Genomic DNA, 14,371 nt, shown 5'->3' with positions numbered 1-14,371 from the left:
TGTTGACACTGAAAACGATCAGTTGCTGACAGTGATTGTCAGTAGTGGGCCCCCTCCCTTCACCTATCTGTTTTTATTCTTGGGGTAATATTGATCTTCATTTAATGTCGTCCAAATAGAATTGATTAAGGTGTTAAAACAGAACGATATAACGACCAACATGTATGAAAGAACACAGGTGATTGGAAATTGCTTTAAAAAGCTCCATTGCCTGGCATGTGGCAGATTTCATATGCCTTGGTGGTATTAACCATTGAACTCATAGTGCAGACAGGGCACAGGCATTTCTACCATCATGTCATCTAATCACATGGTAGTAAAAACACCTGCACTTGTCTACACTACTGTTTCCACTGTTGGTGGTAGCAGTATCATAGAATATCAGGGTTGGAAGGGACCTCAGGAGGTCATCTAGTCCAACCCCCATATAGTTCCACTGATATTTATGAATTTTCCCAGCTGCTTTTATTTAGGTAAAAGGCATTTTGTGTTCTGTCCTGTCCACTGAGGTATACCATAGCTAAAAACTAGCTTGTCGTGAGCCATTCACTTCACTGAGAGGCAACCTATCATCATAGTACAATGCTGCATTCATATTGATGTGGTATTTACAATTGCAGACCTATATGTAAGGTGCAATTATATTGGCTATAAATAGACTATGAGAAGTGATAGTAAATGTATCCTATTTCCAGTTCATATCTATGGCATATTGGCTAAGCTGTTTGGAGACTGTAGTTTGAGATGATAAATCAGCACAGTGTGACCAACTTAAAAAAAAATATAGTTCCTCTTTTGAAACAAAGTAAAGAGATGTCTAGGAAATCCATCCTGCAATGGAGAGACATGCAGATATGTTCTGTGGAGTTCAAATAGCTCTGCTTTTCTACCACTTTTTCCCATTTGTTCTTTTTTTCTTACAAAATTCAGAATTGACCCCTAAGAATCGTCCTACATTAAGGTCTCACTTCATTATAGAATTATGTATGAAAAAAAATCTACTTTAAAAGAACATTACATTTGCAAAGTCAAGCACTCAAAAGTTAGGACATGCCAGAAATAAGGTTTCCTGTGCAAACTTAATTCAGCCTCCTTGTGCATGTGAACTGTGAAAGTCTTTAATTACATGATCACATACTATTCTTCCTAGAGGACCCTACCTTATTCAATAAACAGGTAGTTATTGAATATTTCTTTTCATCCTCTACAGCCAGTGTATGGTCCCAGACTTATTTGCGGCACACCATCCAAACCCTGCACTGAGTACAAAATTATTAATTCCTGTTGGGTGCTCCTGTGGTGTTCATCACTACTATATCTGTGTCCAGCACGTGCAGCCTTAATTCTGGCATTTCCTAACTCTTGAGTGCTTGACTTTTCAACCTTAATGTTCGTTTAACAAAGTGGCTTTTTAATGTAATTTCATAATTTAAAAGTTTAGCCTGAAGTAGACACCCAGTAAGGAAATTTTGAAACTGAATGGTTAAAGTTTTAATTAACTGAAAATGAGGTCTTATAATAGTAAGCAACCTTAACTCTGGGTGGCACTATCAGCTCCACCTATAACGAAGAGGAGTATTTTTGTGCTCTGAGTAGTTTCCATGATGCTAAGATGTTTTTCTGCTCTCTGGTGGTGGTCTCTCTTTTCTTTTTTTTTTTTTTTCCCTTCAGTGTGTTTTGACTCATCCTTTTTTCATACTCTTGTTTTCTGACTCTTCAGTCTACTTCAGGTTTAAAAAATATTTTTGACGCTTCTATTGTGTATCTTGATTCCAGAGGGTGGGGATGTAAGGGTATTGTGGTTTTCTTTCAGTAAGTAGCAGGATGTGGGTCTTGAGCAGGTGGGTTGACTGGCAGAGAAGGGATCTGAATAGGAGCTGGCAGGGTGCTCTCAATAATACTTGTACTTTTGTTTGGGGCCTATATTTTCATTTATGACTTCCTTCCCTTTCCAGTTTTCTCTGCTGCCAGTGTAGATTTCCTTGATTATATATATTTTTTCTCCTTATCAGAGTCTGTGGGAGGAGTGTAGTGTTTGTCCGGGGGACTTTTGTTGAAATGATTTAAGACCTTACTGAGTTTTCTATGTGTTATAATTTCTCATGGTTTATGAGCATAGTGAGCCATGTGTTGATTTTTATCGCTGATGGCAAGTGTTTGATTAGTGAGTCAGCTACTCTTTCTGTTGGACTTTGTTCTGTTATATAGCTGTAATAGTTTAATAAAAATATTGACAGTTAAGTTTGATCTTAAATTGCAGGCAATCTCATTTGTTTTCTGTTCTGTTGGTATAAATGCCTGTTTGATCTCTGCGTGGTCAGATGAGTTTGCCTATTGGCAGCAAATTTGTGTTGTTTCTTTGGTGGTGATATCACACATGATAAATAGCAATTTGCATGATCCTTAGGTTGCTTCACCTGTCCTTTGCCAAATAATGCCCCTAAGGCTAGGCTTCTTCTCAGGGTATGTCTACACTACAAAATTACTCCAATTTTACAGAAGTTGATTTTTGGGAACAGATTGTATAAAGTCGAGTACATGCATCCACACTAAGCACATTAATTTGGCGGTGTGTGTCCATAATACTGTGGCAAGTGTCGACATTCTGATTGGTGCACTGTGGTAGCTATCCCACAGTTCCGCAGTCCCCACTGCCCATTGGAATTCTGGGTTGAGCTCCCAATGCCTGATGGGGCCAAAAATTTGTCACAGGTGGTTATGGATAAATGTTGTCAGTCAACCCTCCCTCCGTGAAAGCAATGGCAGACAATCATTTCGCGCCCTTTTCCCTGGATTGCCCGAGCAGATGCCATAACACGGCAAGCATGGAGCCCATTCAGCTCACCACAGCAGTTAGGAGCATTGTAATTACCTTGCGCATTATTATGCAGTTTACGCAGAACCAGAAGCTGAAAAACCAGGCGAGGAGGTGATGGCAGCGCAGTAACTAGTGATGAGGACATGGACAGAGACATCTTTCAAAGTGCGGGCCCCGGCAATGTGGGCATCATGGTGTTAATGGGGCAGGTTCATGCCGTGTAACACTGATTCTGGGCCCAGGAAACAAGCACAGACGTGGGATCGCATAGTGTTTCAGGTCTGGGATGATTCCCAGTGGCTCTGAAACTTGCATGCATAAGTGCACTTTCATGGAACTCTGTGACTTGCTTCCCCCTGCCTTGAACCGCAAGAATACCAAGATGAGAACAGCACTCACAGTTAAGGAGCGAGTGGTGATAGCCCTCTGGAAGCTTGCAACGCCAGACAGCTACTGGTCAGTCAGGAATCAATTTGGAGTAGGCAAATCTACTGTGGGGGCTGCTGTCATGCAAGTAGCCAACACAATCACTGAGCTGCTGCTATCAAAGATAGTAACTCTTTAGTAGTGCAGGTCATAGCAGATGGCTTTGCTGCAATGGGATTCCCTAACTGTGGTGGGGCGATAGACAGAACCCATATCCCTATCTTGGCACCGGACCATCAAGGCAGCTGGTACATAAACCGCAAGGGGTAGTTTTCAGTGGTGCTGCCCATTTCTCCAATATCAATGTGGGATGACCGGGAAAGGTTCATGACGCTTGCATCTTCAGGAACTCTGGTCTGTTTAAACAGCTGCAGGAAGGGATTTACTTCCCAGGCCAGAAAATAACTGTTGGGGATATTGAAATGCCTATAGTTATCCTTGGGGACCCAGCCTACCCCTTAATGCCCTGGCTCATGAAGCTGTACACAGGCACCCTGGACAGTAGTAAGGAGCTGTCCAACTATAGGCTGAGCAAGTGCAGAATGGTGGTAGTGTGTGCATTGGGACATTTGAAGGGTCGCTGGCACAGTTTACTGACTCTCTCAGACCTCAGCAAAACCAGTATCCCCCATTGTTATTGCTGCTTGCTGTGTGCTCCACAATCTCTATGAGACGTTTATGGTGAGGTGGGAGGTTGAGGCAAATTGCCTGGCCGCTGATTACGCGCAGCCAGGCACCAGGGCGATTAGAAGAGCACATCAGGAAACACTGCACATCAGAGAAGCTTTGAAAACCAGGTTCATGACTGGCCAGGCTACGGTGTGACAGTTCTATTTGTTTCTCCTTGATGAAAACCCACCCCCTTGGTTGACTCTAATTCCCTGTAAGCCAACCACATCTTATATTGAGTGCCTCCGGCTTTGGTGGTAGAGATCAAACATGCCGGGCAACAGAATTTGGCTTGCAGGTGGCCATGGTAAGCCATAGTCTTTTGGATTCTGCAACCTTCATAACAGCAGCGCCTTCCTTTCTCATACCAAGCAACGCCCGTTGAGTTGTCCATTTAGGGCTGCGGTTTTCATGTTAACGTGCAGGAGCAGAAACCAAACTAACCCTCCCACGCAATCGTTTTCTGTGGGATGACTGCTTTAACTCTCCCCCCACGGCACCACGTGGCTGGTATCAGGGAAGATCCCTACTAGCCAAACGCGAACAGCTCAGTGCCGATGTCTGTCTCCCCCCTGCCCGCTTGGCTAACTGCAGGGAGGATTTCTCTTCAGCCACAGGCAAACAGCCCAGTAGGAACGGCCACCTATGAATGTCCCCTTAATTAAATTCCCGTATTTCAACCAGATTACCATGAATGATATCACTGTCCTGAGGATAACACAGAGAGAGAGAGAACAGATGTTTGAATGCCAGCAAACACCGGGACCATACGCTGCCAGGCTTTGTCATGCAATGGTACCAGCTTACTTGCTACTGGTATGGTATGGTCAAGTGTCCTACCATGGAGGACAGAATAAGGCTGCTCTCTCTGCAAAGGCTTTTGGAGTACCTCCAGGAGAGCTTCATGGAGATGTCCCTGGAGGATTTCCGCTCCATCCCAAGACACATTAACAGACTTTTCCAGTAGCTGTACTGGCCACGAATGCATCCCAAGTCCTCAGGGCAAATTAATCATTAAAAAACACTTTCTTTTAAACCACATTTTATATTTACAAAGGTACACTCACCAGAGGTTCCTTCTCCAGCTTCATGGTCCAAGATACCGCCTTGGGAGGCTTGGGAGGCTATTTCTGGATCTACCAGAATAGAAATGCTGTGTGTCTTATTGGAAAGCTGGGAATCTCCTGGGTGGGAATAAACTTTTAGCCCTGATGGTTTTGGGAGGTCAGATCTTAAACTTTGATCTGTCATCCAGAACTAAATGTTGCTTGTGTAGGGCTTCAGGCCAGTGTAACTTTGGGGAAAGATGGAGGGAAATTCAACAGATGGGGGATTGGGAGGAGAAGGAAACACTTTGCTTGTTGCCAATTCAAAAACCCAAATAATAAGAAAAAAGTGGAAGTTAAGAGCTACTCAGATTCTGTTTGTAGTAATTCCCATAGATCTGGATTAGTGCACAGAGGGTGGTGAAAGTACAATATCACATGCTGTCACCTACGTGTGTACCTGTCTATATAAATATGTATTTATCTCTTTGACCACAATGCCCAGTTGGCTTCTTCCTAGGCACCTTGAAACTACCACATTCAGTCTGAATTTAGTCTCAGAATTCAGTAAATAGGATGTTCTCTTTAGCCTTCTTCATTTTTATTATCATTGGACCCAAAAATAAGAAAAATGTAGAGCAGAAAGAAATGATAAACATTTAACCACCAGTCAGACTACTTTACTGAGTAGCAGTGATAGAATAGCAGAAATCATTGGATCCATAGACTAGGATTAAATGTAGCAGAACAAGAATTTACAGAATTATATATATTTTTTCTAACTAGCCTGTTGGGCTGACTCCTCATAGGAATGATAAGTGGTGTTGTGAGGCAAGCTTTTCCTTTCCTGGAAACGTAAGAACGATAGCTTCACCCTAGTTAAGCAATTTCTAAAATGCCACAATAACTAGCATCAAACTGAAGAATCTTAAAGCAGCTGATGGAATGTTATAACTTGAATGAATTTTTTCAAAATTCTGGGCCCTATAATCAGAGCCTTAAACAGCTGACTTTCAAGTACAGGGAATAAGCAAGTATCTGATAAATTCTTGTTTAACTGTGCCAATTTCTGTACAGTATGAGTGTAAATATCCCTCTCCTTCGACATTTAGAGTGACTGGTGTATGGTGGCATAGAGATAATCTAAATGACCTAATGGGCCTTTTCCTTCTCTTAATTTCTGATATTCTATTACTATGCTAACTTCTTTTATAGCTGATAGGGCAGGTATAGCCAGTTTCTTAAATATCATGAATTATAAAATTATCAGGAAAAGAAAAGTATAACAGCATCCATACTGCCTTTTCATTATACAATCAATTTAACTTCATCTCTTCTGGGATTAACATTTTCCTTCGCACTTAAAATTAATTCAACAAGTTCCAGTTCCCTTTGCTCTAAGGATAGGTAAATACAAGTTTGATTCTAACTCAGATGTATGCTGACTGCACATTTTAACTTAGTAAATTTCCAACTTGCTGTTTCTTAGCTGTTTTTCCTTGAGAAGTTAAACAGGGTCATAAACATAACCCGGTCACTCAAGACAGTGATGTGCAATGCAGAGAAAACCCTAAGGTAGTAAAATTTATTACATACTTGACTGTAGAAGAAGAATACTTCTGGCTCTCACAATATCTTGCGTGAGATTTACTGTTCTCAGTCAACTAAACAAACATTACAGAAAATACTACAAAATTATGACTGAAAGCAACCATATATATTATTCTAAGGTTAAAAACTTAGATTAAGTGGAGTTAAGCTTGTAAATATCTATTTATTACATAAAGGAACAGAGAGATCCAGTAGAGATGCATAGAAGTTTTCTCAGAAAACACAAATGTTAGCCTTTGTAGTCAAAGATAAGGTTACACTTAAGGGCGGGTGCGGGGGAGAGTATGGAAAAGGATAGCTAAGATCAACAAAAGCTTGTGGCATACCAGTAGAATGTGACTCTAGGTCTGAAGGCTGTGTGTTTGAATTGGATCAGGGTCATTATTACCTCCCCTTTATGGTGCCATGGCCAGCTCAGTCAATAGAGTGATAACTCTTAATTTTAAGGTAATTGGTTTGAACTCCATGTTGAGAATGTACCTCGGACTCTCTGCGGAAAGGTTTATTTAAATTCTACATCTTGTATTATACAAGAGGTCACAGACGAGATGATGTAAAGGTCCTTTCTGCCCTTAATCTATGCAACAAGAAACCTTCGTCTCCTCCTACTCTGCATACCCAATTCCAAGCTGCTTATGAAGCAGACTTTTTGATGAAGGAAACTTTAATCAGGGGATCTAAGAAGTTTGCCATTTCTGGATTGTATTTAAGATGACTTTATTCACCTGAACAGATGATCACTGAATAATGTAGGGTCGTGCTATGTGATTACGATTGTTGCAGGAGGAAGGCATCTGATTATTTTTCCTGAACTTTGTCTTCCGGTTTATACTGCTTTCTACCACTGTAGTATCTGAGAGCCTTTCGTGTAAAATTGATAGTACTATTTAAGTCCTTACTTGCTTTCATGGAGTCTCGGGTGCTTCTCCCCTTTCACGTTAAAAATTCTGCTTGGGGATGGGTTTTTGGGTTTATTTGATTTAAATATATTAATTTACATTTTTGGTGTAGTGAAAATCTCAGTCACGCTGTCAGTGTAGTGTAGGGGGCAACTTTCCATGCTATCTTGCTTCTTTTTTTTTAATTCTCATGACATGTGATCCTACGTGGATCATTGGCTCATCTACCTATTGCTCCATCACATGCACTATAAAATTTTGTTTCCCAGGGTTGCGTTCTGTTGGCCAGACCTGCAGTCCCATGCCTCAGGAAGTACACACCCATCTTCTGCCACAAATAAGGCAGGGGTCCTACAGACAGCCTCCTTCACTACACGTCCCTGATTCATCCCCAGCACGGATACATTCTGTGCACTGAATAAAGCAGGGATCCTGTTAAGGGGAAAAGTAGTATGTGATCCTGTCACTAAAGACCAGGTCATAAAGCATATGGGCAAGGTTGCTGAATTAAGGTGGCAACCTTAATTCTGTCATTTCCTAACTTTTGATTGCTTGACTTTGCAGTCTTCAGAATGTTCTAGGAAACTACATACACACAACTACACCCAAAGTTAATATTATGTGGACCAGTCACTAAAGAGGAAATGGGAGAGACATTGGCAATGAATTTCACAGCTATTTGATGACAGCAGAGACTGTAGAGACTCAGAACTACTGAGTTCAATTCCAGGTTCTGTAGGAGAATCTTCTCAAGTGGTTCTGTACCCTTCTTCCTCTGCTTTTCCTGACCCCTTTTGCTCCACTTTCTCTGTTCCAGTCCTGACTCTTGCACCCCACCATTTAGCTCCTTGTCCCAGTCTCCATATCCGAATCTTTCCCCTCCTGTTTTCCTCTTTCTCCTCCTCCCCAGGTTCCCTGTCCCAGTTTACTCCATCTGTTCCACACTTCACTGTGAGAAAGACCTTCAGGTGGCATAAAGCTGGGATAGCTCATGCCATGCCACCCTCACCTCCAGCAGCCAGACAGCTGTGGAAAAAACATTAACTAATCCTTCTAACACTCTTGTGAGGCTAGGTATTACCCCTTTTTAAAGGTAGAGAAACTGAGGCAGGGAGAGGTAGATGCTCTGTGATCCCCAGACAAATTTATCCTTTGCAGCAGCACATACTACTTAAATAAAGAGCGCACTATCACGCTCACACTTTTCAGACTGCTTTAGATTGTGTAGTCTGATCTCCCTCTGCAGCAGTTGCTGTGTCTGTGAGGGCAGCCTAGAAGTATCTTTCACATAGGTTATGGACTCGACAGCTGTGACCTATAAATCACTTAATTATAGATTTTTTTTTCTTGGACTCATGTAATCTCAGTTTTATTTTTTGTTTACAACCACAGCTTAAAACATGAAGGGTTTCTTCCTGTTCCCTTATAATTTTGAAGGAAGTGCTGCGGTTTTTGGATTTCTTTTGTCAGAAAAAGTTTCAGTTTAAAGTTGTGGATTTAAGTCCAGAAATTTGGCCCCTGAAGTCCAGTGGGACTTCATTCAGGGCACGCTTGGAGACTTACCTTGAATCTAAGACCCGGTTTACACACAGCTGCATGAGTTACATTAAATGAGTGTTTAAATTGTAGATGAACACATGCATTGGTGCTGTTGGTCAGTGAAATTAACTGTGCTTTAGGCCAGGTGAGCTTTGGTAAACCTGACTATTGTGTTTGATCTACTATAGTTAATAGGTTTGAGAATACAACCTGTTTGCTGTGGTGTCCACATAAACATCTGTTTAATCAGTGTACTGTTGATTATAAATGTTGATCTTTGTATTTTATACCTGTAATGCATGTGGACTGGGTATATGTCCTTTATTTAAAGAGCAAATTTATACTTGCCGTTATGGTAAGGAATAGCTTATAACTATGAACACATTTTAAACATGTTTCTTCCCCTTTGGCAGTGTCTACATTGTTTTTTCTCTGATATTTGCATATCAGCTAGCTTGAAGTGTACACAAAAATGTGGTTAGAATTTACAATATAGACTTTCACAAAACCTCTTAGTAATTGCGTGTGTGTGCTGGGAGGGGAAGAAGCTGAAGGAAAAAAAATGTGTAAATAGTCCTTTTCGGATCTTGAAATAAAAGAAATCTCTCTTCTGGATAGTTTAACGGTTGTGCAAACAGTAAAGAGTCTATTTTTTTTAAATGAAAGCACCCAGAACATCTGATGGAAGAGCTTGGGATTTGTAATGATGTGACCTCCATCATCTTAATCATTCCAGAAATGATATATTAAAAGGCCTGTTGTCTCCATTTGGCAGACATTTCAGTGCTAAATCAGTTTCTTAACGATCTTCCCAAAATGCAAATTCTGGAAGTATGCTTCTGATGAACGCTTTGATGTGTTAGAGCTTGTAGGTAAGTGCTGCAGGCTGCTCAGTTCTAATGCCAAATGGCATTTTGAATAATGTTATTTATGAGCTTTTGAATAGCAGTTGTTCTCTGATGACTTGCAGTGTCTGACATTTCTCTGGTTTAACTAAGTAACATTATATAGAGCTTTGCTTAGTCAGTGTTGTGCTGATACAAAATAGAGATGGGCCTGAACCAAAAGCCTGGATACAGACACCTCTTTTGTCAGAATAATCCAGATCTGAATTTTGCAAATAACTCCAATCGTGATAACAGACCAAGCTAAAGCTCCAGAGCTGAACCCCTGAACATTATTATGACCACTGTCTGCTATTCTTCTTTCAGCTAATGCAGTCCAAAGATAGAAGGCCTTCGAGCAGTGTTGGTCATTTACTAGCCCACAGACTGAAGGCCTTCCGTTTGACTGGCTGAGTGTCAGCTGTTCTGTCCTGCCCTGCTCCATGCAGGGGGCCCTGCTACTTGGCTTCAGCTCCACCCTGGGCTCCCCTGCTGGTCCTGGCTGCAGTGTCCCCATGCTGACCTGCCTTTGAATATCGTCCCTCCCCTGCCCCCAGGCCGCCCTGTGCCAGTTCAGAGTATGAATTGCATCTGGGGAGGGAAAGGGCCTGCTTGGTAGGGCCTGGAACTATGTGGAGATTTGGACATTGCCTCATGAGCAGCTCCCCTGCCAGGCAAGCCCCTTTTGCTCGTGACTGCATTGCGTCCTCCGAGCCAACATGTGCTGGCCTGGGCATGGAGGGATGCAAAGAAGTTGAAACTGGGACCAGGAGCAGAGTACAGGGGCTAGAGCAGCTGGGAGCCCAGGCCACAGCCAGAGCTGAGTAGCAGGACCACCCTTCATCAGAGCTGTTAGGAGCTTGGGGTGGAGCTAGAGCTGAGTAGCAGGGCTGTCCTTGGCTAGATAGGGAGCCAGGTAGCAAGAGTCCCCTTACAGAAGAGTCCTGAGCTGGATGTAGACTAAGGGAAGTGGGGATAGACAGGCTCTAGGGAAGTTGCCCCCTCTTCCCCTGGGCTTCTCCCAGCTCCCTCAGCACAGGCAGTAATAAGGAGGCTTTTTTCTTCTGCAGCTACTCCCCCTTCCTCTTGCCACCATTGGACTGAAAATCCTGATTACCCGAATGAGCATGGGGCCAGGGCGGCTCTAGACATTTTGCCGCCCCAAGCACAGAGGGTCCGCCGGTCCCACGGCTTCGGCGGACCTCCCACAGGCACGTCTGCGGGAGGTCCGCCGAAGCCGTGGGACCAGTGGACCCTCCGCAGGCAAGTGGCCAAAGGCACCCTGCCTGCCGCCCTAGCGGCGACTGGCAGAGTGCCCCCCGTGGCTTGCCGCCTCAGGCACGCGCTTGGAGCCGCCCTTTCATGGGGGGCACATTGCTTATTCAGATAATCATGATGTTTGTTTGAAATTCAGATCAACAGACCTCACCTGTACATGGCATGACAGTAAGCAGAAGGCAAATAAACTGAAGTGCATCCCAAAGCATGCCCCTGATTGGACTAGAAGTCTGCATGCTATTCAGAAATCAGCCAACATGCCATCTTTGGCGCACATCCATAGGTAGCCAATCCCTGCCAGCTGGGTGAAGAATTGACATGCTTTCATTAGAGTGCAAATCCTTTGTCTCCCCCTCCTTCCCCCCCAGCCAAGATTTGGACATTTTCTTTTCTGACCCCCTAAAAATGTAATTGAATACCATTGCCTTAGAGGTAGCACTTCTTGGTGTTGCTGCAGTTTATTTCGCCACACGTTTATATCACATTAAATGCTTCATATTATGCATTTGAATTGCTTAGAAGCAGTACAATCTTTAGAAAGCCAGTGGAGGTGTTACCTACTTTCTTGTTCTGTTTTATACCCTTTAATATTTTCCGCCTTCACCTATAACTGCATGTCACCAAACTTCCTTGACAGGACTCTGAACCGGCGATATGAAGAAAGAATGCTGTAGAGAGAAAGAAAGAGTGAGAAGAGAGACAGACATCAAAGTCGCAGTCGCAGCCAGTCTCGGGACAGAGACAGCCACTACAGTTCCAGCAAATCTAAAGACAAATACAGAGGAGAGCTTTGGGAAAGAGAGCGTGATAAAAAGAGAGAGAGAAGTAGAAGTCCTAAGAAATCCAAAGATAAGGAGCGGTCCAGATATAGATGATGAAATATCCTTCTCTTTCTATATTTATATAATGCATTGGAAACAACTATGCAGGTACCAGAGCAAAGCTCTGTTTGCCGATACTTCTTGATCGTTCAGTCCCAGGAATGCCCAGTGTACATGAGTAACCTTTAATAGCATAGAATACTGCTTGATTCTGGATGACTGTCTCAATAAAGGATTTTGTATTTTATGTATATTTCTTTGCTATTTCACTACAGGGCTAAAAGCTGCAGTGTAGAGGTTTGGGCTTGGTCTGGAGCCCAGGCTCTGACACCCTCCCCCTCAGCCGACACCTAAATGTCTACACTGCAAGTTTTAGCCTTGCACTCTGAGCCAATTGACCCAAACTCTGAGATTCACTGCAGTGGTTTTTTTGTTGGAGTGTAGACACCCAGAGCTAGGAACAGCGATCAGTCATGGTGCGATTCAGCACATGGTATTCAACTGTTGGATTGTATTACAACAGACTGTCCAGAGTGGGACTGATTGGGACAGTATGGTTTTCTCATAGCCCCAAGAAATACAAGGGAGTTGGGTTTTGTCTGTCACTTCCTGCTTTGCTGTAAGAAAATCCATTCCTTGAAAAAGGTTCTCTTGTCTGGAAGACAGAAATGGCTGCTTTTTTCACCATGTGTCAAGTAAACACTTAAAACTATTAACACATCTAATTCTTATTCTTAATGCTTGCTGTATCTGAAGTTAATGCTGTTGAGAGAAATGGCTTGATGATCTTGGATACTCTTTATCCATAGCACAGATTAGTGTCAATGCAAACTTTCATGCTGCCTTTCCAATGTGAACAATACAGAGGTAACAGAATTATTACTGGAGTGCAGGGGATTGGACTAGATGACCAAATTGAGGTCCATTCCAGTCCTACACTTCTATGATTTAAATATAGATGTAGGTACCTAAATTTAGGAGATGCCAAATGGGGCTGAGAAATTCTGGCATACCTACCTCAATTCCCAGCATGACTCACTATGTGAAGTCTCCTATTCTGGAAAATATCCAGACTTTTCCTTCTACAAGAGTGAAGTTCTAAGCACTATGAGATAGATGGAATCCACTGCTATGATCATGATCATGTTGTCTGGTGCTTTCAGAATTAATGTTACTGTGTAGATGAACTGACCTTTGTTGCAAGGTCAGCTGAGACAACCAACCATTTCACACCATCGCTGTCCTGGCTGTGGTTTTGTGGCTTAGTATAGAGAGGAGATTCTTTTAATAAGAGGCCATAATCATGCCCTGTATATCTAGCTTCACAGCTTCCTAAGAAAGTTGACTCATTCTACTCATGTTGAGTTCATACTTCCCTACTGTTGTTTCATTTTTGTCAGAGCTATGGTAGCTTCAACCTCAGGATTAATATTGACACTTATTAGCACGGTATTTAAATTATCCATTTCCCTGGTAATGTTGATTGTAAAACCAAAAACCTCAGAGCAGAAACCTCAACTTCTTTACCTTCACTTAGCTGTGGCTGTGACATCTTTTCAGGGGAGTTTTTCAGACACTCCAGGGCATCAGTGCAGTTGTCTGGGCTCAAGATTTGAGGTTTCTTCTTCTTTCCTTACAGAATTCCCTTTTCCTTAAATAGCTTTAAAATACTTGAGTGTGCTACAGTATCTTATTCCATGGTGGGAGGGGGAGAGGGAGTTATGGATCTAAGGGGCTTCAAGTCCTCTGCTCTTGTCCACATGCAACTTTGTAGACACCTTTCTACATACTCATGCCACCATTTAACAGCTGCGCACACAGGTGAGAGAATGTTTATGTTCAGACCTCTCATCACTTGCCAGTGCTGGTGTTAATGCACTAAAAATGTTTGCAGGAGGCCAGTGTCTCAAAGGCCTAAGGTTACACCTTTGACATATTGGTGGGGAATGCCACCAAAATGTGCATGTGCATTAATTGAGTGACCAGTTGATCTTAAGGTGAGGAAAGATAAGCCACACCAATATCATCTCCCCAGGGCTTGCTGCTCTGTCTGTCAGGTCTAAAATTAATCTCTAATCCTGCAGTTCAGAGCATACTGTCAAGTGTAAAATCAGAGCTGGAGACTAAGCTCTTCGGGGCAGGGAGCTAGTTCTGGAAAGCACCTAATACCCTGATGACTAAAAACAATCTGAAAAATGTTAAATGACAGTAGCTCACTCAAATGCTTGTATATAATATATTGTCTGAACACTTTTGCTCTAGCTGTCAGATTATTTGTTTGAAGTGATGGTCTTAATGTAATGCATTGTGCCTGCATTAAAAAAGCAATCATGAATTTTGTAGGTGTTATGACAAATCTTTAAAGCTGAAGGATGTTTTC

At 42.5% G+C, this 14,371-nt stretch overlaps 1 protein-coding gene across 2 annotated transcripts in view; it reads left to right on the top strand.

Moving 5' to 3' along the window:
- PPIL4 (peptidylprolyl isomerase like 4) overlaps positions 1 to 14,326 on the top strand; it is a 30,255-nt gene extending 15,929 nt beyond the window's left edge. Inside the window, exon 13 of one of the 2 annotated variants that reach the window (XM_030556554.1) lies at positions 11,808 to 14,326. In XM_030556554.1, the coding sequence (XP_030412414.1) occupies positions 11,808 to 11,828 (21 nt within the window). In that variant the 3' untranslated portion in view covers positions 11,829 to 14,326. Of the gene's footprint in view, positions 1 to 7,103; positions 11,041 to 11,807 lie in introns of those variants that run through there. The other variant, XM_030556553.1, reaches the window with a different exon arrangement.
- The last annotated feature ends 45 nt before the right edge of the window (positions 14,327 to 14,371 follow it).

This window comes from Gopherus evgoodei, chromosome 3 (assembly GCF_007399415.2).
Source record: "Gopherus evgoodei ecotype Sinaloan lineage chromosome 3, rGopEvg1_v1.p, whole genome shotgun sequence".
In the NCBI taxonomy this organism is placed as follows: Eukaryota; Metazoa; Chordata; order Testudines; family Testudinidae; genus Gopherus; species Gopherus evgoodei.
The sequence above is the reverse complement of the archived record's forward strand: the minus strand, read 5'-3'. Positions and strand labels throughout refer to the sequence as shown.